This window comes from Ornithodoros turicata, chromosome 4, assembly GCF_037126465.1.
Source record: "Ornithodoros turicata isolate Travis chromosome 4, ASM3712646v1, whole genome shotgun sequence".
Classification (NCBI taxonomy): Eukaryota; Metazoa; Arthropoda; class Arachnida; order Ixodida; family Argasidae; genus Ornithodoros; species Ornithodoros turicata.
Window position 1 is genome coordinate 65,790,614 of NC_088204.1, and position 21,866 is coordinate 65,812,479.

The following is a 21,866-nucleotide window of genomic DNA, read 5'->3' on the forward strand; positions in this document are numbered from 1 at the left end:
TACGCACCTTGTGTTTCTTGTATACTTGTATACTTGGACTGGGGAAGTTAAATAACATCGTTTTATTTCTAAAGGACGGCGGCCGTACACAAGTCCGAGATTTCTCAGCGGTGTCGGAGGCTGTCATGGGCCCATGGATATGGTCCGTGTTTCGTCAGGTTTTGTAATATTGTGAACATTTCGTAGACAAGCGAAATAAATATTCGATTCAACACACTGAAATCAGAGCATACAAGTTTGTTTATAGCAGAAGCAAGTTGAAAGTCGTACAATGCTGGTTTCAGTGCCGAAGTTTCGTAAAGAAATATAACGACAGGTCACGTGTGTTCAATGCATGAACCATGTGCTGTAGAGGCACATTGTAACTCTCTTCGATCACGACATGGACACATTCCTAGGGGACCACAGTATCTTTAAATCAGCTAGACTCTCGCCCTCCCCCTATGACAAAATTGATTGGCCCATGGTCAAATTCAGCCCACCAAAGTTCTGACCCAAAAGCACTACTAACCTTTTTTGAACAAGGTGGTCCTTACTCGAAGGCTCATCAGCCATATTAGTGCGAGCAATCATCATCATCATATGCATCAAGATAAAGCAGTTGTCGTTGCTGCTAGGGTAAAAATAAGACGAGCTTATCACATCTTTCTACTTTCCCTTCCGATCGACGCACTAACCCTTTCCAGAGATCATAACGGCAGCCATTCCGTGTAGGGTGTTTTCACATGACGTCAAACGAACGCGCTTGGTCGCCATGGCGGTGGTCACTTTTTTGGCGCAGCTTCCGAGATTATCTAGCATTTGCTCGAAAACAAAGCCTTCAATGATGTTTTGAAATCCGGTCGCGTCCGTACGCTTCTTTTATCCCGAAGACACATCGTCATTGCCGTTCTCACGTTTTCTTTTATGAAAATTATGGTCGTCACATCAGTGGCATCGCTAGGGTACGCGTCACCCGGTGCGGGAGCTCTTTGCGTCACCCCCCAGCCCACACCATGCCCCCATTAACGGGTACCTTTCCATACCAGGCGATTCACGATAAATAGACATATTACACCATGATCAGAAAAAAAAAAAAAAAAAAACGTGCCTCGCAGAAGGCTCCTCATGTTGTTTTTGGCGTCATCGTGCCACAGAGAACGGGAGGAAGCGGCAGTATTGGTGCGGCGGGTCACCCCTTCCGTCGCTTCATCCGGTGCGGACCGCAACCCCCTAGTGACGCCGCCGCGTCACATTAAAAAATAGTGCAGTTTGTCTCTTTCAATGCCGCTAGTACGAAAAGTGACCACCAGTGGGAGGAGCTTACGAGTATGCCACGTCACTGCCACGTCACAATGTGACGTAGGTGAAAACTCCCTATTGTGCGCGAGAGCGCATGAGCTAAAACTAGTCTAGTATTTCATCCTGTCTTTTCGCAGTGATATATTTCTTTGATCTGCGTTGGTAAGTCATTCCGAAGAGGCTGAGTTACTCTAGGTACCATATCTTGTTATGCGATTTTCTGCTTATTTTTCGCACGTGACACGAACGTTAACGTCGCTAAATTTGCTGCCATGTCTATGGCATTTAGCCTTGCGCCTTTCGGTTATTGAGCGCTTCGCTTTCCATACTCTCGTGGAAAACATTTCGAATACAAGCGTAGCAGCAGCGAGGTTCAAGCCCAAGAACCAGATCCAGAAGGTAGCCGTCATTTCTTTCAACGTTACTGGCATGGCGGTATTGGGCGGTGCAAGATTGGTCTCCTTGAAGTAGATTTCCTTCAAACGGCTGATGAGACCGTAGTACCACAGACGGCGGATTCTGAAAGAAAATATCTTTGTGTTATGCTTCTCACACTGATGGAGAGACGAGCATTGGGAACCCAATGTAATACCTGGGGGGGGGGGGGGTTCCTTTGTGGAAGCGCTTTCTGGGGGAGGGGAGAGAAGAGATCCAATGTAGAAATTTACGTTTTTTTTTTCGGGGGGATGGGCGATCGTCCAACCGTACCCCCCACCCCACCCCACCCCCGCGGATACGCTACTGGCCGGGGTGCACTCAGGGCTTTTAGCAGTAATTGGTAGTCCCGCTACATATCAAAAGAAAAGAGAAGTGAGAAGAGGATGAGGAGGAGTAAGATGGCGGATACGTTGACGAGACGTTACTCGCAGGATGATCCATGCAAGTAGCGCATGCGCCAGTAGCCGTGACGTCATGTAGCCTGATTGCGCACCCGCAGGAAGGCATAACGCATGCGTATTGTAGGGCAAAATACAGTGGAAACATTTGCTTCTCAGTCGTGAAGTGTTGGTGAATTTTGATGTAGGCCCGCAGACGGGAAGAACGAACGCCGAATGTCGTGTGAAACGTAGAAAATTTTATTTTTTTATCGCTAGTTTTTCCTATAGATGATCCGCCATATGTTTGCTCAGGAGACCAGCAGAGTCTGAGTCCGATACCGCCTACACTTTTAAAAATGAAATTCACCACATAGCATGCTCCTACCCAGAGACTCGAACCGAAACGTTTATCGGTCAAGGAGAAATCAAATCAAATTTCAAAAATCGATTTGATCGGTCAAATCGAAGGAGAAAACGCTGTCATTCGGGATGTTGGTTGCCATTCGTGCCATTCGTGCCATGCGGTGAAGTACTGTTTCCAGAGTGTAGAACGTGGCCGGGGCTCACCCCCAATGTATGCTTACCTGGCCTGAACTATCCTCAGTGAGGTACGCCATCCTAACCTAATGTATGCCTAATATAAAATGATCCAACGCTTCTCTACCTTTTCAGAAGATGGCAACTTCCAAACCCGTGTGCATTTTGTTGGGTGCCTGGGTGACGAGTGTGATTTCAAGTTCATTAACTGGAGAGTGTCAGGTTTAGCAGAATGAAGAACGTAGTGCGCGGGCTCTGACGCTCTGGTGCTGCGTAGGAACACGGTAACTCACGCTCTCGCGGTAGAACGGCAACACTGGGCAACGCACGTCTCTGGGACGACGTCATGTGTTGTGGATCTATGTGTTTTTTACATTGTAAGTAAAGCGTTCACGCTTTCGATGCACATCGGGAAATAATAAAATTCCGGTGAGGTGGTGGTGATGCTGGCGGTAGTGATCAAAGGGCTTGCCATTGTCGGCCTTACAGATACGGGTAACGTCATGACTAACGCTCCGAGGGGAATGTGCGTCCTGGACCGACTTCTATGAAAAGTCTGCACGTACTGTGCCGACATATGTCTGACAGCCCAGTCTCGAAGTGACATGGCCAGTGCGCTAACCACTGAGCCACGCGAGCTGGTAAGTTCCGGTGAGCGTTCCTGAATTAAGCCCGATTTCTCCCCGGGTTCGAATGACGTATTAGGTTCTGTCACGTGCACTGCTTAGTAGCAATCTGAACGCGCGTCTGATGAAAATGTCATTTGGCTGTGACAATGAACTATGCGAAGCACAGTTAATGTCACGAGATGTGGTGTTCGTGATTATAATTCGTGAGGTATGCATGTTTGAGTAATATGCAAACCTTTGGCTTTGGGCCGCCTGCTGGGTAGGAAGAACGAAAATAGCCCGAGGACACGGAATGTCTCAATAGCAACCCTTTTCACCCTCATCTCTACCCCCTCCCCCCCCCCCCCCCCCCCGAACCCAGGAGATACATTTAAACCGAAAATGCCAGGCCCTAAATATAAGATGTCCTGATCAAATTGTACTTACAACGCGTAACCCGAATGGTTGATCCTTTCTTACAATCCGGTTTGGATACACAGCTGTCTGCAGAACTCTGACGCTTAGTCGAGGAGTGCCTGGTTAGACGTGCCCTTAACGTGTCAAAGAGGCTGGAAAGTGGCCCCCTGCAACGCCCTCTCTCTCACGGCAGTTGATACACCAGGAGTGGGATTCAAACCCAGACATCGCACGCGAGTGAAGACGTTGTGAATTGTTGTATCTGTCCTTCTATGTCCACTGCGTCAGCTACTAACAGACCCTTTCCTTGGCCTTCTCAGGCAGCCTGACACATGCGAGACTTCCAGGAAGCTCAACAGCGGCCCCTATACTCATGCACCACTTGACCCACGCTTTTCTGTCCTTTAGAATACCGGACAGGGCACCTCCTGTTGCTTTCTTTCTTAAGGCGGACTCACTTCTTAAGAAAGTCTATGGAGAATTTTTGTCCGCAGGGTTCTCGTAAACCTCTCTAAATTTCTACACGAAAGACGTTCAGGCGTGTTCCCCTCGAGTTTATCTAGGGAATGACACATTTTTGAAGGCCTGACGCGATCCACTGATTTTTGGCGAATGAAAGTTTGTCAAATTTTCAATACATGGGAGTCTATGGAAGATGCAACAAGATCGCTTCCCTCGGCACGGCCGCCCGCCCGCGATATTTGGGCCAAAATGATGTCATTCTCTACAGGAACAGTCTGGGAATTGATTGCAATCAACAAATTTGACAAGCTTATTGCAGTTTTCCAGATCCCTGCGAATGAAAATAATGGATTTGTCGTCTGCGAGTGTGTTCTGCACGCTGGCGCCGATTACATTTCTTCCTTAGAGCGCGGGAGGAAAGCAAAGCGAAGAAAACAATTTTGCGACGATGCAGCCAGCCCTCTCCGGAAGCGAACGTTAACTAGATCCCATGAGCCCGCCTTAAATGGTACAAGGGAACCAAACATTTTGGTTCGAACATTGCGGTGCATGGACATTGCGGAAGTACATATAAAGGTGTAGTGTGGCACACAAAATGGCATAAATGCAGGAATCTGGTGGACCATATATTCATGGTGGGGGAAGCCTGAGCTTGGGCACATGAAATGACGACACGACACCAAGCCACACCATGCTGTTGGTGTCGTGTTGTCCGTTGATGAGCGCAAGCTCAGGCATCCCCAATCATGGTTGTATAGTGAGAGAGAGAGAGAAAGATTATGGGTTTAATAGTGTCACCTACTTTTCGTTAAAGACGTCCAAGAAGGGACTCCCTTTCTGCAACGCGATAGACCAATAAGACGATGCCAAGGACGTGCGTGCCACATAGAGGTCCGAGTCCTTGCCGTCCTTGAGGATGGTGCGAACTTTGAAATCGGCAAAGGCTGCTTCCCCAACCCAAGCATTCTGGCCGCCTTGAACTAAGGAGAGGATATCGTCTACCGCAGTGCGGGAAGGTACCACGGAAATGTAGCCTTGGCGCCAAATGTGTTCGTAGGCAGGTTCCTTCTGCAAAAAACCAAACAAGTTCGACGAGATACATCATAGATGTGACAGGCGACACAAAGACGAACTGCTGTGGACAATGAGACTCCTCTGCGGTCATTCGAAAAGCGTTATATGTGACCATTTGTATTGCTTCATACATTCTCGCGCTCTTTCTATGCCAAAATTGCTTGGTCCAAATCCAGCCCACCAACGCTCTGTCCTAAAAGCACTTCTAAAGTTTTTGGACACTGTATCACTTTTCGGTCCTGACTGTAAGGTGACTCAATATTATGTTTCACCGCATTACCGCTAGCAATGGGGTAGAATGTCACCCCTGGCGACGAAACTCCCACTCATCATCATTTAAATGAAGTTGTTGTCGTACAATGTGCACTCTAAAGGAGGGGGAAGGGGGTCAAGCTTGGTGATCAGGAAACCGTGGAAGACGAGGCGACGAGGACAATATAAGCTGCACGCAGTGAAACATTATCCCAAATATGTTACGAAGCTTAGAGTTTCGGCGGCCATTTCATTGGGATATAGCTGGTCTCTCTCTATATATATGGAACAGCCATGCTCAGATTAAGTATGTTTCAGAGCGGTAGCGGCGGTACCAGTGGATGTCTGAAAGATTTTACTGTCTGAAGAAGCTTGTCAGACGTCTATCAACCATAGTTACATTCATTGCGGACACTACTTATCGTGCTGAGAAAATGCACAAGGCACTGTATACACATCCTCGGGCAAAGCGCATAATATATTACATACATTTACAGAGGCCCGCCAGCGTTGCCAACATGTGTTAACTGAATGTTAATGGAAGGGCCGTGGCGCCACCGACGTCAAGAGCGCTCTCCTCCAGTTCGAATGAGTCTTACTCGGGCATACAGTGAAACCTCTCTGGTACGGACACCCACGAGACCAGGATTCTTTTTCGCTGAATGGAGGTGTCTGTACATGAGAGTTATAAACCTCTCCCTGTTCCTAAACAAACGATGTCATAGTGTTGGACAGCGCCACCAATTTGGTAGAGTTGAACTACGCTGGAAGCTATAGGGGCGAGCAAGGTGGCGCCCGAAAGCCACGGTCTCGAGGGGATTACGATGGTCCCTGAATGAGACGCGACCTTCGGTTCTACAAGTGCCCATTCGTGGAACCCAGTCCCCCCCGATTTGTTTTGGTTTCAGTCTGTCTTCCTAGATGGCCTCAAACTCTGACGAATGAGCTGCAGTAGAGTATGGCGACGATTTTTTTTCTCGCGTTTAAGGGAAACACACCTGTAGATGTTCCATATATTATAGGGGGGGATCTGTCCTAAATATGGCACGACTGCCTTCACTTCCTAGAAGACCTCAGGTATGTGAAAATACTATCTGAAAAGTGTCATTTTTTTTACGGATGGACGGTACTCTCGATCGCTTAGTTAAGCAATGATCATAGGTCAGTTTGAAATTTTTACGTTAACCTAATCTCCATACAGTAGCTCGTGAGCATAAATAATCTCGGGCTACTGCGAGAATGCTAACTTGCCAAAATTCATCCCGAACTTGACATTCCCACCATCACGATCACGATGAGGATCGCCATCGCCGTTCCGATCGTCCCCGTCATCTCTCATCATCGTCATCGATCACCATCGTCATCACTCATCATTGTCACCACTCATATCAGACCCAGTAGCTATGGGGAAACGTTCCACTCCATTTCATCGTCATAATATATCTATTGTTGTTGTTGCCCAAAACGCGCTCCGTTCCTGAGCTCTTACGAGCTCAAGTATTTCTTCTCACCGGATTTGTTCTTGTGCCATATGCTCTGCGGGAAGCTAGATGGAACGTTCCCCTCTAACACAGGGCAAAGAGAGTGCAGAAAAGCCTTCTGTATGTGTCAGAAGGACGCGAGAAACGGACAACACTTTTTCATGCCTGGGCCAAGTTCGAGGCGCGCCCAATACTCAAGAAACAATCGAGAAAAATATTTATATCTTACATACACACCCAAAAAGGAATGAACACTTTTTTTTTTCTTTAGCGAAATCTAAGGGGGTCCTTTGGCTGGTTTCGGCTGCAATGGCCCTGGTGTAGAAAGTAACAAGGAGGGCATTTCGTATCTGTTGACTAGAACACCATAAAACTTACGACGACGTCGAAGGGAAGAGTTCCGTCTTTGACCAGGATCTTTACATGTGGATGACGGCGGACCAGTGCATCCAATGTATCCAAGGCAGGCTCCAACGTCACCACGCTGAAGGCCGTTAGTCGGCCACTGTACACCGTGCACAGAATCAAGCACTCCAGGTACCAGAACGCCAGGACGATACGCGTGACGGCGTCAAGCTTTGGGGTGGCGTTGTCTGCAATATTACAACTGCGTCAAGAATCTTGAAATTTGTAGCTCCTCCAGGGGGGCCAACCTACGTCAAGTATATTTCTAGACGTGGCAGACCTGCTCCCTGTCTCTCTCATGAGTTGTTCTGCTGCTCTTCCCGAAAGTAACTCTTACCTGCCGTCTCTAAAGCGATATGCATAACTTTAGATAAACGAAACAGTTTATTCTATATTCAGAACCTGGGCATTTGACGACAGGGTAGGTGCCACGTAGACCTGCACTTAATGCGTGCAACATAACACTAAGCCACATAGTTATAAAAATCCGCGAGCACTAATACCTGGAATTCTTGTAACCACATCAATAGGATGCAAAAGTTTGCACAACGCAACGTAACAAAATGTATAAAACATTACAATATAGTAGGATATGCGTCATAGCGCGATATGGGAAGCGAAATCCCAATCCATAGCACATTCTCCACCACGGACACAGAGACAACTGACTGTGTGCCGGAAATATCGGGCCCTATAAGAAGACCAATGCTCTACGTGTCGTGGGGTGATAAGTTACCCCTAGAAGCTACGCAGAAGCCAAAGAGAAACGCGTCGACTACCCCAAGTTGGTAAACCTGCGCATTCCATCCACTCAATGGGCTATACAACACGCCGTCATCGTTTGTGCCACCCTACATCAGCCACAGCAGCATAATTATATGGGATGCTATGCACCCTTCGGTATGTCGCCACTGTTGACACTGCTGCACACAAACATCGACCTTTCACTCATGGTACCGGATATCATTGCCGCGCACCCCAGAGCTCTCGACAAAAGCATGTGAGTAACGAGTCATGTACGGGTCGTTCAAGGTGGACTGAGACTCTTCCTCGAGAAACATCAGTCAGTAAATGAATTGAATAAAAATTTCGGAGGACGAAGTGCAATCCTTCTCGGGTCAGCGGCGCTGTAGCTGTGAAACAGCAACAGCTGGGCTCTGTAGCCGTGAAACAGCGATGCATAATCAGGTTCCTTGTGAAGGAGAACGTCAAACACCCGTTGATATTTTGCAAAGATTATGGGCGCTATGGTTAACAAACGATGTCAAGGGGAAGAGTGTACGAATGGTGCAGACAGTTTGGCGTAGGAGGGGATATGGTGACGAATGAACCTCATGGACACGTTCGTCCGACTGCAATCACGCCAGTGAACATCGCAGGCGTTGAGCAAGCCGTCTTCGAGAACCGGTGTTCGGGACATTGCAGCCCAGCGTAATATTAGAGTCGTCTGTGTGGAGACAATCATTCACGAGCACAAGTCAAATGAAAAGTATTTCCCGACAGCGTCATGAAACTTCTACATACTCTGCACATGCTATTTTGACAAAAGAACTATAGAATTTGGTCTACCTTGCCTGAGCAGGGCTTGAAAAGTGACGGACCCAAACTTGAAAAGCGTCCCCTTGGGACACGACTGAAACTTTCGCTTGCGGTTGAATAGCCATCCACGGAGCACTTGCATGTAACCCAAGACGAGCGTTACAAAGACCAGTGTAGCGATGGTGCACATCCACACCTGCACAACGTTCATGCCTTTAAAGTCCTGCCCACTTGTTGAAGAGCATGCGATGATCGTCAATGCATCAACATTAAGTTTCCGTTAAGATTTATAACGGGTCACCCTCGAAGTGGGTAGCGTCATGCAGGGAACAGGTAACCAGTTGAAGGAAGCAATTCAGAAACCAATAAAACGGCCTGTTGTGCGGGTTACTTAAAATTATGTAGACTGGACGTTTCAGGGAAACGAGAATGGTCTGCCGAAAGCTATAAATTTGAATTTTGCTTTATTCTTCACGTGTACTTCATTATGCATGCTACACACGGGATTTCTATTGAAATTTCTATTCGATATAGGCCAGTACAGGTATTTTCGTCAGCTGCCATTCTTGAAAATCGATCCGATTTGTGCATTGCTGGGGCTTAACTATTGTGTGTGGCCTAATCGTTGATTTGGTCTCTATGCAATTTACGTTACTAAGTCGCTTAGTTTACGTAGTTTAATTCGGATGGCTGCGTCTTGTGTTGGACAGTGCTCATGCTGTTGTACTGCTCCTGAAGAACAAATGTTCTGGGTAAGAATGGTGCTTTACCGACGGCGTTTCATGAGCGTATATCACGCCGACGTTGCGCGTTTCAGAAAAAAAATATTTCGCGCTGTGTGCCGTGGTAAATATGTTTTTCGATGTCTATGGCTGGGTACTGCAAGTGTTTGCAACAAGCTGAAGAATTTAACTAGTTGGTGAACGACCAGTACGATAAAATAGCGCAACAAACAAATACCAAACACGGACACAGGAGAAGACAGGAACTAGATTTTTTCCTGTTTTCTTCTGTCCCCCTGCTCCAGCTCTGTTGTTCCTTCAAAGCATTAGTGTCAAGGACCATGCATAGATCCCTGAAGCGTTCGCAAACGAGCATGCAAATGAAAACACAGAAGGCAAAACCGATATGCTATGCCATGTACCCCCCCCCCTTATTCGAGAAAATTTAAGATTGGCAAGACATGCCACCTTACACACACACAGTAATTGAAGCACAACAACGTACAGCAGCAGAAAAGGGAGCGAAAACGGTCCACAGGCCAGGACTCGCAATTCCTCTGCGGTAGACGAAGGTGACGAAGTCGTCCAATATCTCTTGGGTGAAGTCGACGTGCTGTTCTCGGTCTGGAGTTCTGGAAAGGTCGCCCGCTCCCATATCAGCGCTCTGAAATGGCGCAACGGGAAAGCAGGCAGGATAAAATATGGGGCAACTACACGGGAGTATTCTGAGCCAAGTAATGTAACACATACAAGGTGTCAATGCTTACTGTTGACGGCATTTTATAAAATAACAAAAATAGTTACAATACGTGGCGTTATATTCTATGCCGAGTGAGTCACCTCATGGTCGCACAAGCAACGTCTATGATGCGTTGGTGCGCTGATATTGTTGCTGTTTTCAGAAGAAAAAAAGATTGAGACAAAATGTAGCGCGGGGAAATGTCCCTAAACAAAAAACATAAGATATTTGGCAGCTATTTTTGCTAGTCCACCAGAAACGAGCTTTCTGCCTTGCCCTTAAAGGGACGGTCCCATCCGCAAACCCAACAGATACCACTATGTTCGGCATCGGCGGACAATCTACCTGGCAAATTTTTTCGTCTGAAAAGTGCCTAGATATTAAATAAACGAATTTTAAAGATCGGCGCTGTTTCCGCGGCCGCAGAACCTCCGGCGACGTGACGTCATTCTCTAAGCGGAGGAGTGAGAGCGTGGCGCTCAGAAGACAAAAGGCGCCGTCCAGACGTCCAGTATAACTCTAGGAGACGCCCGAACGGTCACGACATTCCTTCTCTCCGCGTCACGCACTAGGAACTCATTGGTTCCTAGGGGAGTGACATTTTTTCTCGTTTTCCCAGAGAGGGAATTCCGGGATACTCTCAACGTCCGCCGTATGCTCTTGTAATGTGTTCCATCGAATAACAGTCCGACTACGGCGCCCTTTCGCGTGAGATTTTCGATACCGTGGTCACTGGTACACGAGGAATGAAAGGATGCTGTAGTTTCGAAATGAGAGACAGAACAAGCGCTGCTGCATGAAAGTGCGTTTCTTGCGAAGCAACGAAAATGACCTCGAAATCTGCCGTTTTTCGGGGGCCATTTCCTCTCGATACATTGGCTCGATCTTTTTTTTTTCTTCTAAAAACAGCAAATGCATCAGCACACCAAAAGGAACGGGTGTTGCACCGAACTTCTGTCTTTCATAATTAAAAACTTCACCAGTGAAAATGAAAGAGGCCAACGCCCCGGGACGTTGCTAATGCTGTCACAAAGTGGCTCACTTGACCTGAAATACATCGCCCTCTTATTGTCATTAAAAAACGGTATTTGCCTAATTTATAGAATTCTGTCGGTATAGTCAGCGCAGACACCAAGCACGGCTCTGGGTAAAAGGAAACCTTCCACTACAAGAACGTCATCACATGTTGCCCAACCCATATTCACTCGGTGAGTTTCAGTCTGCTCGAAGTCTCCGAAACGTCCATCCACATGAGGAGCATTCTAAAATGACTCACATTTTCGCAATACGCTATACGACAGTTGCATAGAAGAGAGGGTAAAGTTTGGAGAAAACGCGTGACGGGGTGTGTGTCCAATCACAAGGCACCAATAAGAGGGTACTCGTAGACCGCCACAGGTTCAAACAAGAGACGACATGCGTCTCACCTTGAAATGTTACCCCTTTAATTAGGAGAGGCACCAATGAGATCGCTTCACAGGCAAGAGGGGGAGAGAAAAACTGGAGAGCTGCGCAGGCAGCTGACCTACTGGCATAAGGTACTGGAAGCCCTGGCAAGTTATGTACACTTTACATTATAGGACGGAGGAGCACAACTTATCCGGTGGTTCACACTTTTGTAATCATATAGCAGTGCTAGGGCAGCAGACGACACAGTAAAGTAAGGGAAAGTGCAAAACCTGGCTGCCCTCTCGCGGTGGGTAACTCCAATTACAATAAATAGTATAAAGATTGTACCCTAGATACGAGGTCTCCGATGACGCCGACGACGGTGCCGTTGTGGAGGACCACGTAGTAGTAGTGGGCGCTCGGCTGTACGGTGGTATACCTGGATCAGCACTTGCAAATTAGGAGAGGAGAACAGAAGCTGCTGTGTTGTGTGAATACTGAAAATGTTGAATATGAGCAGGATTCTTTGTACTGCAAACAGCAGCTCTGCCCGTATTTTAGACTTATCTCCATCTTTCACTAGATTATCAGAGAAACATGTACCTGTTGTGATCCTCGACCTTCACTCCAAAGCACAGGCCATGCAGTGCACCACAATCACACACACAAAAAAGGAAAGAGGAGGAAAGGCAGCATACTTTTCGGATTAGACCTCTCCCTGTTTGTAAACAAATGACGTCATAGTGTTCGACAGCGCCACCAACTTGGTAGAGTTGAACTACGCTCGAAGCTAGGGGCGAACAAGGTCGCGCCCGAAAGCCACGGTCTTGAGGGGATTAAGATGGTCCCTGAATGGGACGCGACCTTCGGAGCGAACAAGTGCCCACTGTGGAACCCAGCCCTCCCCTTCCGATTTGTTTCGTTTTCAGTCTGTCTACCGACGTCATGATGACGTTTCTCGGGTAGAGATCTATTCTGCCAAACGAGTTTACATGCCGTAGATTTTTTGTGTTACCTTCTCGCTATCTTCTGGCGCCCGCGCGCGTTTCGGCGTCATTGTTTCTTCTTCCTTCTTCACTCTCCACAACTGTTACGGACTGACCTACACAGCTGGCGACGTTGGCGGGCCCTATAATGCGATCGCATCCTTTCCAGTCCATTTTGAAACTATGGTGTCATTTCATTCCTCATAGACCACTGACCACTGTATCGAAACTCTCACGCGAAAGAGTAGCGTAGTTTGACTGTTACTCGATGGAATACATGATAAGAGCAGACATGGGATGTTGAGAGTATGCCGGAATTCCTTCTCTGAAAAAAAGAAAAATAAAAAGCGAAAACGTCATTCACTGCTCCTGCACAAATCAGAGCACGCTCATGAGAAAAGGATGCCGCGGCGATGCTGGCATCTGGAGTTCTGGACGCGTCGCCTTTCTCCCTCTTAGCGCCACCCACTTACACCTCCTGTCAGGGAGTGACGTCATGCCGATGTCGTTGCCGCTGGAGCCTCTGCAGCTGTGGAAGCAGCTCTGATGTCTAAAATTCGTTTGTTTAATATCGAAGCACATGTCGGACGAAAAAAAAATGCCAAGTAGATTGTCGGCAAATGCCGAACATAGTGGTAGCATTTTTATAGACGAGTTTCCGAATGCGAACGTCCAATTAATAATATCGGCGCGTTACAATATTAAATCCATATGGATAACCAACCGTATTCAAAATTTTCGGCGTTCACACGCTAACAGAATCAACGTTGCCTGCACTTACGTAAAGTTAAGGAACTCGGCAAAGTAGTTGACGATATCGAAAGTGTAACCCGACCACTTCCAGCTGTTAGCGTCTCTTGGTGGCTGCCTCACTGGATACAGCTGCGGTTCGTGAGAGACAGACAGACATTTCTGAAACTTTGTTCTAATTTTTTTCTCTCCTCATTGCCTTACCGAATGTGCTTACCCCTAGCGAAGTGATCCTGAGGGATCTTCCTCCGAAGTCATTTGGGTATGAAGGGAACAGGGACTCGTTCTCCAAGAACTCCCAACACGTGTTGCCCGTTCCGGTAGAGTACAGAGAATACGCCTTGTACGCTTCGCTGCTATCGATGACACTATGCTGCAAAACCAATGTTCGTCTGTCACGATTGAACGTCTGATGATTCAGCATTCAAGATACAGACCTCGGCATACAACGCTATGATGCACATAAATTATGGTCTTCCATGAAAAAGCGATGCCGGATATCCCGGCTGAACATTCGCTAGGAGTTGCAACCTGTGCTCAATCAATAGCCAGCGGGCCAAAATCGGTTCACCGAACAGAAATGTACCGATCGAAATCATGAACCGGTTCGAGTGTTAATTGTTTCGGCTCTCAATCAGAAACGAACCTTCAAAAATGACGGCTCCAATCTTTGCTGGGAACACGCAGTGCTTCGAAAACGTCGTCTGCTCCACGGGGGTGTCTCCCCCCCGAACGACGCGATCGCCCCCGCGGGGGAAGCTATGATCCCTCCTAAGTGACCTTGCCTATTGTATTCAATAATAATAATAATTGGGAGTCTACGTCGCGAGACAACTGAGCTATTGTATTCGCGCGTAGTTCCCGGTAGTAGCTCATATGCACCAAATGCTCATAACCTCCAAACGCTCAAAACCTCCAAACGCTCATATGCGCCGAAAAAAAGTTGGTGGTTTTGAGCGTTTGGTGCAAATGAGCAGGAGGGGAGAACCTGCTCATAAGCACCAAACGTCCAGAACATCCAAATGCTCATATGCACCGAAAGGCGGGCGACCACAAAGGCCGGGTCTTCCTCTCCCGCATTTGGAAGAAGGGCTTAGGGTGAGAGAGGTGGAATGAATGGCGGCTACCAAGGCCGCTTAATGTGTCAGTTTGAGGTTTATGTAACTCGATCCTGCTTGTATGTGGTATGTATTCATTTCCACAAGCTGAGGCAGCCTGGGACAAAATGCTTGATTCTAGCTTGAAAGGTCCTCGGCTCCTGCAATATGGTCAATATTGTACATAAAGAAAAATAAAAAGTCAAAAGTCCACGGTCAGAAAATACAGATAAATCAGGAATTACTCATTTCATTGGGACTTCATGTTGTATACACAATGTAATATACACTCAACATTGTCAAAGAAGCAATGTCGGTGCATGGGCTCAATCACTGGGGCGCGGACTGTTGCTCCCCACGGAACCGCTGAAGCCGGACAATTGTTCACCACCTTACCACCTATATCGCGATTTTATTTCGCATTTTTATGTGATGTGATTTTATTTTGCCTTTATGGCGCCCATATGCTTGCCTTTTTTTTCGAACGTCGTTTGCTCGAAAGCGGGACATTTGGTCGAACACCATTTGATCGAAACGGCAGCGGTCGTTTGATCGATTATTTTATTGGTTCGCTTGGAGCGTTGATGAAACAAAAAAGAAAAAGAAAACAGCAAAAGAAAGCTTCTGTTCTAAATGCTGTTATCCTAAGGAACATTTCACTCTGTGTAATCCGCTTGCTTATAAACACATTCCTCATCCTAATTCACTTTTTCGCATCCAGAAGGCGATCCCATGGCCTGGGTTGTTCACCCTGTCCCGTTCGACAGCTAGATAGGTTCTTGCTCTCTGACAGATAGTGACTAAATATGGCATACATGCCTTTCACCCTTAGTCCCCCAACACTTTGTCAAATAATAACTGATGTCACTTGTCAAATAATCAACATTTTGGCAAATAAATAAATAAATGATATTTTGAATGATTTATTCGCGTCGAACGTGGACAAATTTTAAAAATATATTATTAATGTTTGTGGTTAACTGACCATTGGTTTCGAGAAAGAACAGTTTTAGTTTATTTACTACATCACCATTATTTATTTGTTGTGGTTTAGTTTATTTGCTTTGCGCCTATGCGCAAGTGAATCTAACTTTGGCTCTTCCAACATACATGTAACCCAAGAAGTCCTTCGAAACCTAGACAATATAAGCCGGGGAGCAGATCTTTCTCTTTTTTCTTTTTTTTTTTTTCGTGGCGTGGATGGCGTGGGCTGCAGATGCATGCTCTAAACAAGGTTGAACTAGGGTTTTATATGGCTTTTAATATTCATCGTCAGGGTGCACAGCGCTCACTCATCACCTTCGTTAAGAGCATAGGGGGTGTAGGAAGGAGGAGGAAGGGGGAAAGGAGGAGAGCTCTCGGCTTTTTAGACCTTTTTTTTCTTTTTGTTTATCTTTACTAGACCTGGAGTAGCTTGTGCCGCAGTGAGCGGGCTCACATCTCCATTTTTTCCCCCTATCATCATCATCATCATCATCATCATCAACAACAACAAAAACAGCCAATCGCTTGTTACAAGAACAAGGGCTTTTTCTCTTCGTTTATTGACCTTGACCAAGATCTGCTGAAGGAGAAAAAGGGTGATGACACCATCTTGACACGTGTGGACTGCTCCTGGTCCTTCTTTGTGACCTTCTGCTGATCATTGTTAGCTATGAAGGTTGACGTTTTTCTGTGCCTCGGCACGGCACAATTTTTATCCGTTGGCTGTAGACAGCGCCAGAACATCCAACCCAAGTAATAAATAATGCCGAAAAACGTAATGTATTAACTGTGATGCTCCCAAAATGTAATGCATTATCATCACTGTAGCATGTATCTGTCTCACCCTAATACTGATAAACTTATTGTATTATTTATATTTAAACTTATAAACTCGACTCTATTGAATTGCAGCCTTTTTTAACAAATTCAGACGCCAAATTAGACTTTTTTTAGGGGTAAAGGTGCGAGAGTACCCATCAGGCTCATGCTGACTGGCCGCATTTGCTTTTCGTGTCGGCGTGCTTGTACCTTTCGTTCATTATTTGGTGTCCACCCATTTGGTCGAAAGCCGGTTGATCGACGCCGTTCGTTCGAAGGGAGTTCAAAGCTCGCAGCGTGTCCTTAGCACCTCTTTTTCTGTAACTTGTGACTCGAGCATACGGAGCAGGCAATCAGTGTCCTCTGCTTTTTGTTTGTTTGTTTGTTTCTTGCTTTTTTTTTCAGCTAAAGAGGGGAGACCACTGGTTATTTGCAGACCTTTGACATCCACGAACAGCACATCCTTCTGGCTTTTTACTCTTTCCCACCCGAAAGGAAAATAATATTGAATTGAATCAAATTGAATTGAATAGAACAATGAGGAAGTACCCCGCGAACCAGTAGGACACATATTGAAGAAAATGGCCTCAAGTTGGGAGGAGCCAATAGGCTGTGCTTCTTCTGGGCACTCTTTTCATTGCTGACGACAAATTTAAAGGGAACGATCCGAAATGGGACAGTGATATGTGCGCGAAAGGGCACTCAAAGTCTGGGAATGCTAAGAAGGAAATTTCGCCATGGTATAAAATAAAGATATCGTAGGCCATTCGCCCAGCACTTTCACGACGAGACGACGTTGTTGTTCTTGTTCTTGTTGTTGTTGTGTTCTGTTCTTGTGTTATACTAAGCGCAAGCATCTTCTGTGGTCCCAGAAAAAATGGTCCCAGAAAAAATAGTCGCTGGTTGCGTCGGCGGAAATAATGGCCCGCAGCGTGCTGACGCCCAAAAATACGTTGCCAAAATACGCCAAAAAGTCGTTGTGGACAGACGATGAAACGGATCGTAGCCGACCAAGTGTCATTCGCCCTTCGCACTTGTTGAAATTGGGAGAGATATGTTTTTTAATTAACATTGATGTTAATGAACAATAAGAGCTGCACGCCATTCAATGAGGAACATAAAAGCAGTTATTATGCGAATTGCGTCTGTTTTTTGTGTTCCTTTCCCTCTCTCTTCTTATTAATTTATTTTATTTTGCGGAGTACAGACAACGCGACAAGATTTGGATGCGGTTCTCCAACAAAAACAACAATAATAAATAAATGGAGAAGTGATGACGATATGGGATGTTTCCCCATGGTAGCCCCGGGACCCTACCCCACTTCACAGCGGTTATTACGAGGGGATGAATTATGGTGAACTCGATTCTCCAAGGTGCAACTACCTTCTGCCTATTTCTGGCAGATATGTTGGAAATGGAACCGGAAAAAATGTACCCTGAGAAACACTCACTTTTGGTACGCGTGGAATTGTCGCGAAATCCCCGGTTGCGATATTGCCGGTCTTGAAGTCCTCGGACTCAAAATAAATACCAAAATACCTGACCACTTACTAAGTGTTTTTGCTTGGAACGCTTGGGCCACTTTCACTTACAATTTCGCGTAGAGAATACACTGAAATCAATTGTCACGTTTGTTGATACAACATGCACACATGGCTGGGATATTCTTATTTTGTTTCTTTCTTCTTATACTAAGAAGTACATCCTGCGTGACGTCACACTGACAGGTGCGCAACCAAGACGCCGGGTATTTGCGACTGTAGATTTTGGATCCAGGACAATTGCTCACCGGATAATTGCTCACCGAACAGTTGCTCACCAGACAATTGCTCACCGGACAATTGCTCACCACAGAACCGCTGAAGCCGAATAATTGCTCACCGCCTCTTTCACAGCACAAATATGCAATTTTATTTCGCGTTTTTATGTGATGTGATTTTATTTCTTGTTTATGGCGCTCCTATACTTGACTCTTTTATGTTAGCTGAACTTGGGTTACCTCGAAATAAAGTGATCGAAATTCCCATTGCAAAATAAACTACTGTAAATAAATGTTACCTGACTATACAATGCACAGTCGCGCGCGGGAAACTGTCAACAGCGAACTTAGTGTTAGATCGTGAGCTCTGCAGTATATTCAAGACAGCCTAGAAAGTGTAACTGGATTTAATCATAGCGCACGTACAAGTAAGTCCTGCATATCATCCGCCCGCTGCCACACCCGTCTCCTTTCTCCTCTGCTTCTCCTGTTACCCTACGCAGCGCTCTACAACCGCCGCCGCGCTCCAGTGGCGCCAGTAACCGGCCTGTAACACTCGGCCATCCTAAATGTCGACCGTCCCGGGAGACAAACCATACCGCTCTGGCTTTCCCTTGACGCGCGAAGAACGGCGAGGCACAGCCACGTCGTCATCTTCCGATTCACAGTCCTTGGACGGAACGAGTTCGTCGTCACTGTCGTGAGCGACCTGATAACGCCGGAGTTTGTCCACGGGCGCCACATTGGTATAAAAGCGGGTCGTCCGCTGTATCTCGGGGATGTCCTCTATGCGGTAGCAATCATTAGGCAAAGCCTCAGTTATGACATATGGGCCTTTGTAACACTCCTTCAACTTTCGAGATTCTCCCGTCGACTCTGGATTATGTCGTAAGAGAACCAGATCACCAGGAGCGTAGTGCGGGGCTTCAGCTCTCTTCCGGTTGTAGCGTTCCCTTTGTTTTCGCTGATCCTCTCTGATGTAGTCGATTGCTTTCAAGCGTTTGTTCAACAGATCCGCATCGAACATCTCGTGCATAGCATCCAGCGTATCATCCCCTGATGCAGAGCGCGGTCTGTTGTTCAAAAGCAAACCAAACGGTGTGGTGCGTGTCGCTTTGTGATATGTGTTGTTAATTCCCCACTGTATCTGAGGGAGCTTGTCATCCCAGTCTTTTCCCTTGGGGTCGTCACACAAGCTGGCAATTGCTGGGGTGATCATTCTGTTATATCGCTCCACCTGGCCATTGGCACGAGGAGTCGCAGTCGCATTCTTGATGTGGACAATGTTGAGGTCTCGACAACACTGCTGAAAACTTGAACCGGTATATGACGTGCCTTGATCAGTGATCAAACGTTTCGGTGCCCCGAAGATAGCGACTATGTCCAGTAAAAAGCGTCGAGCGCCGTTTGCACAGGTATTCCGGACAGCGCGTAGTAGCACGAACTTGGTGAAGGCGTCTACTGCAACGATGATGTACATGTTGCAGCTTTTACTCTTAACGAACGGGCCCAAATGGTCCATATGAAGGGTGTGAAACGGCTCACCCACTTTGTCGATGCTGTGCAATGAACCTGGCTGTTTCCCCGAAGGTTTCTTGTAAAACAAACACTGTAGGCACCCAGCGATGTAACGTCGCACGTAGCGTTTCATTCGCGGGAACCAGTAATCACGGCGCAAGAGTTCAAGAGACTTCTCAACAGCAAAATGCCCAACGTCGTCGTGGCACTTGCGGACGATTTGATGTCTCGCCGCCTTGGGCACCACCCAACGCAGGTGTTCGCCATCGTCGATGTGAACTCTCCGGTACAGTCGTCCGTTGATTATTTTATATTCGCGGTGCAAACATTCACTGTTTCCGTCTTTCGGATGGGCCTGGAGGCCTTCTATAATGCTCCGCAACTCAGCATCCGTCTTCTGTGCCGTTATGAGCCAGTCTTCCGTAGTCAACGTAGTAGCGAGCACATGTACTCCATCAGTAGAGTCGGTTTCCTCCGGTTCTCCATGAGGCATTCGGCTCAAAGCATCAACATGTGGTATGCTTGTACCAGGTCTATGTTCGATGTCGAACTGGAATTCCTGCAACTTCAGGTACATTCTACCAATACGTGGCACCAAATCTCTCTTTGCCAATGCCGTTCGCAGGGCACTGCAATCCGTAATAAGAAGAAATTTCATCCCCAAGAGGTACGGCCTCAACTTCTCGATCGTCCAAACAACAGCAAGCGCTTCCAGTTCGTAAGAGTGATAACGTTGCTCTTCTGGTGTCGTCTTGCGGCTGACGTACATGACCGGATGCAGGTGTGTATCAGATTGCTCTTGAAGCAGAACACCGCCAAGGCCGTCTTTACAAGCATCAGTGTGCACCTCTGTGCGGGATTGGTATGAGAATAAAGCTAGCGTTGGACTTTCAGTCAATTTCCGTCGTAGTTCCTCAAAGCTATGCTGTTCTTCTTTTTCCCATCGCCATGGTTGCTGCTTTGACATAAGCTTCGTGAGAGGCTTGGCGATACATGAGAAGCCTTTGATAAAGCGTCGAAAGTAGCTTGCAAGTCCGATGAACTGTCTTAGTTCGTGCAAGGTAGTGGGGGTAGGAAACTCCAACACGCTTGCAAGTTTTCGAGGACTAGGTGAAATACCATCGGCCGATATGTGATATCCAAGATAGTCGATATGATTTTGAAAGAAGTAGCACTTCGTAAGCCGCAATGTCAGTCCAGCTTCTCTAAGAACTTCTAGTACTTCTCTCAGATTTCGTAGTCCCTCCTCGACGGTCGCAGAAGGTAGAAGTATGTCGTCCATGTACGCCATGGCAATCGTGTGACGGAGAGGCCCTAACACCGTGTTTACCATTCGCTGGAAGACGGCTGGCGCGTTTACCAAACCAAAGGGCATCCTCGTAAACTCGAAATGACCATCCGGAGTGATGAAAGCAGTTTTCTTCTGCGACGTTTGGGCCATGGGTACCTGGTAGTATCCTGACGCTAAGTGCAAGCTAGTAAAACACTTCTTTCCTTGGAGCCTGTCGAGTTGATCGTCAATCAACGGAAGCGGGTACTTGTCTGGTTTTGTGATACGGTTCAGGGCACGGTAGTCAATACAAAGTCTTTCTTCACCTGTCTTTTTGCGTACTAATAGGACTGGGCTGGCATACTCAGAGCTTGAGTCAGTCACAATCCCTGCACTCCTTAGCTCATCGACGATGTTTCGGACATTCTCCCTTTCCTTATACGAAAGCCGGTAACGTCGGTACGTAACTGGCTTGTCTGTTATCAGTTCTATATTCATTTGTGACGCAGTGGTTAGTCCGATTTCAGACAGTGATTTCGCGAAACAATCACGGTACTCCTCAATGAGTCGAAGCAGTTCCTGGCGTTCCTCAGACGATGCCATCTCTCCAAGATTGAGCTCATGCACGTCGATGGGCTCGTACTTGTTAGGATGAACGTGCAGTACGGCAGGCAGATCAATGGACGTATCTTCGCTGCATTTATCTCCACGAGCGACTACTTGTCCCTTTCGTATACTCAAGTCTGAGCCGGACACGTTCGCGATGGGCACAACACACTGCGAGTCATCCGTAACGCGCACAACGCAACTTGGAATACAGTGTTCTTTACCCTCTTTTGGTCTGTACTGTGTATCTACAAAGAGGTCCCTTTCCGCTGTACTCTGCGTAAAACATCCAACGAAACCGATGTAGTTCGGTGGTATGACGGTAGAGTCCTTTGCCCATAGGCTAACTCGT

The 21,866-nt window shown here is 46.9% G+C and overlaps 1 protein-coding gene across 1 annotated transcript in view; it reads right to left on the reverse strand.

The window, feature by feature from the left end:
• Positions 1-324: 324 nt before the first annotated feature.
• Positions 325-21,866, reverse strand: part of LOC135393330 (glutamate receptor ionotropic, delta-2-like) — a 36,804-nt gene continuing 15,262 nt past the window's right edge. Inside the window, exons 4-11 of the mRNA XM_064623799.1 lie at positions 13,678-13,833; positions 13,492-13,592; positions 12,073-12,163; positions 10,102-10,260; positions 8,905-9,070; positions 7,309-7,523; positions 4,926-5,191; positions 325-1,800 (exon numbers count right to left, since the gene is read on the reverse strand). Of these exons, the coding sequence (XP_064479869.1) occupies positions 1,506-1,800; positions 4,926-5,191; positions 7,309-7,523; positions 8,905-9,070; positions 10,102-10,260; positions 12,073-12,163; positions 13,492-13,592; positions 13,678-13,833 (1,449 nt within the window). The 3' untranslated portion in view covers positions 325-1,505. The remainder of the gene's footprint in view (positions 1,801-4,925; positions 5,192-7,308; positions 7,524-8,904; positions 9,071-10,101; positions 10,261-12,072; positions 12,164-13,491; positions 13,593-13,677; positions 13,834-21,866) is intronic.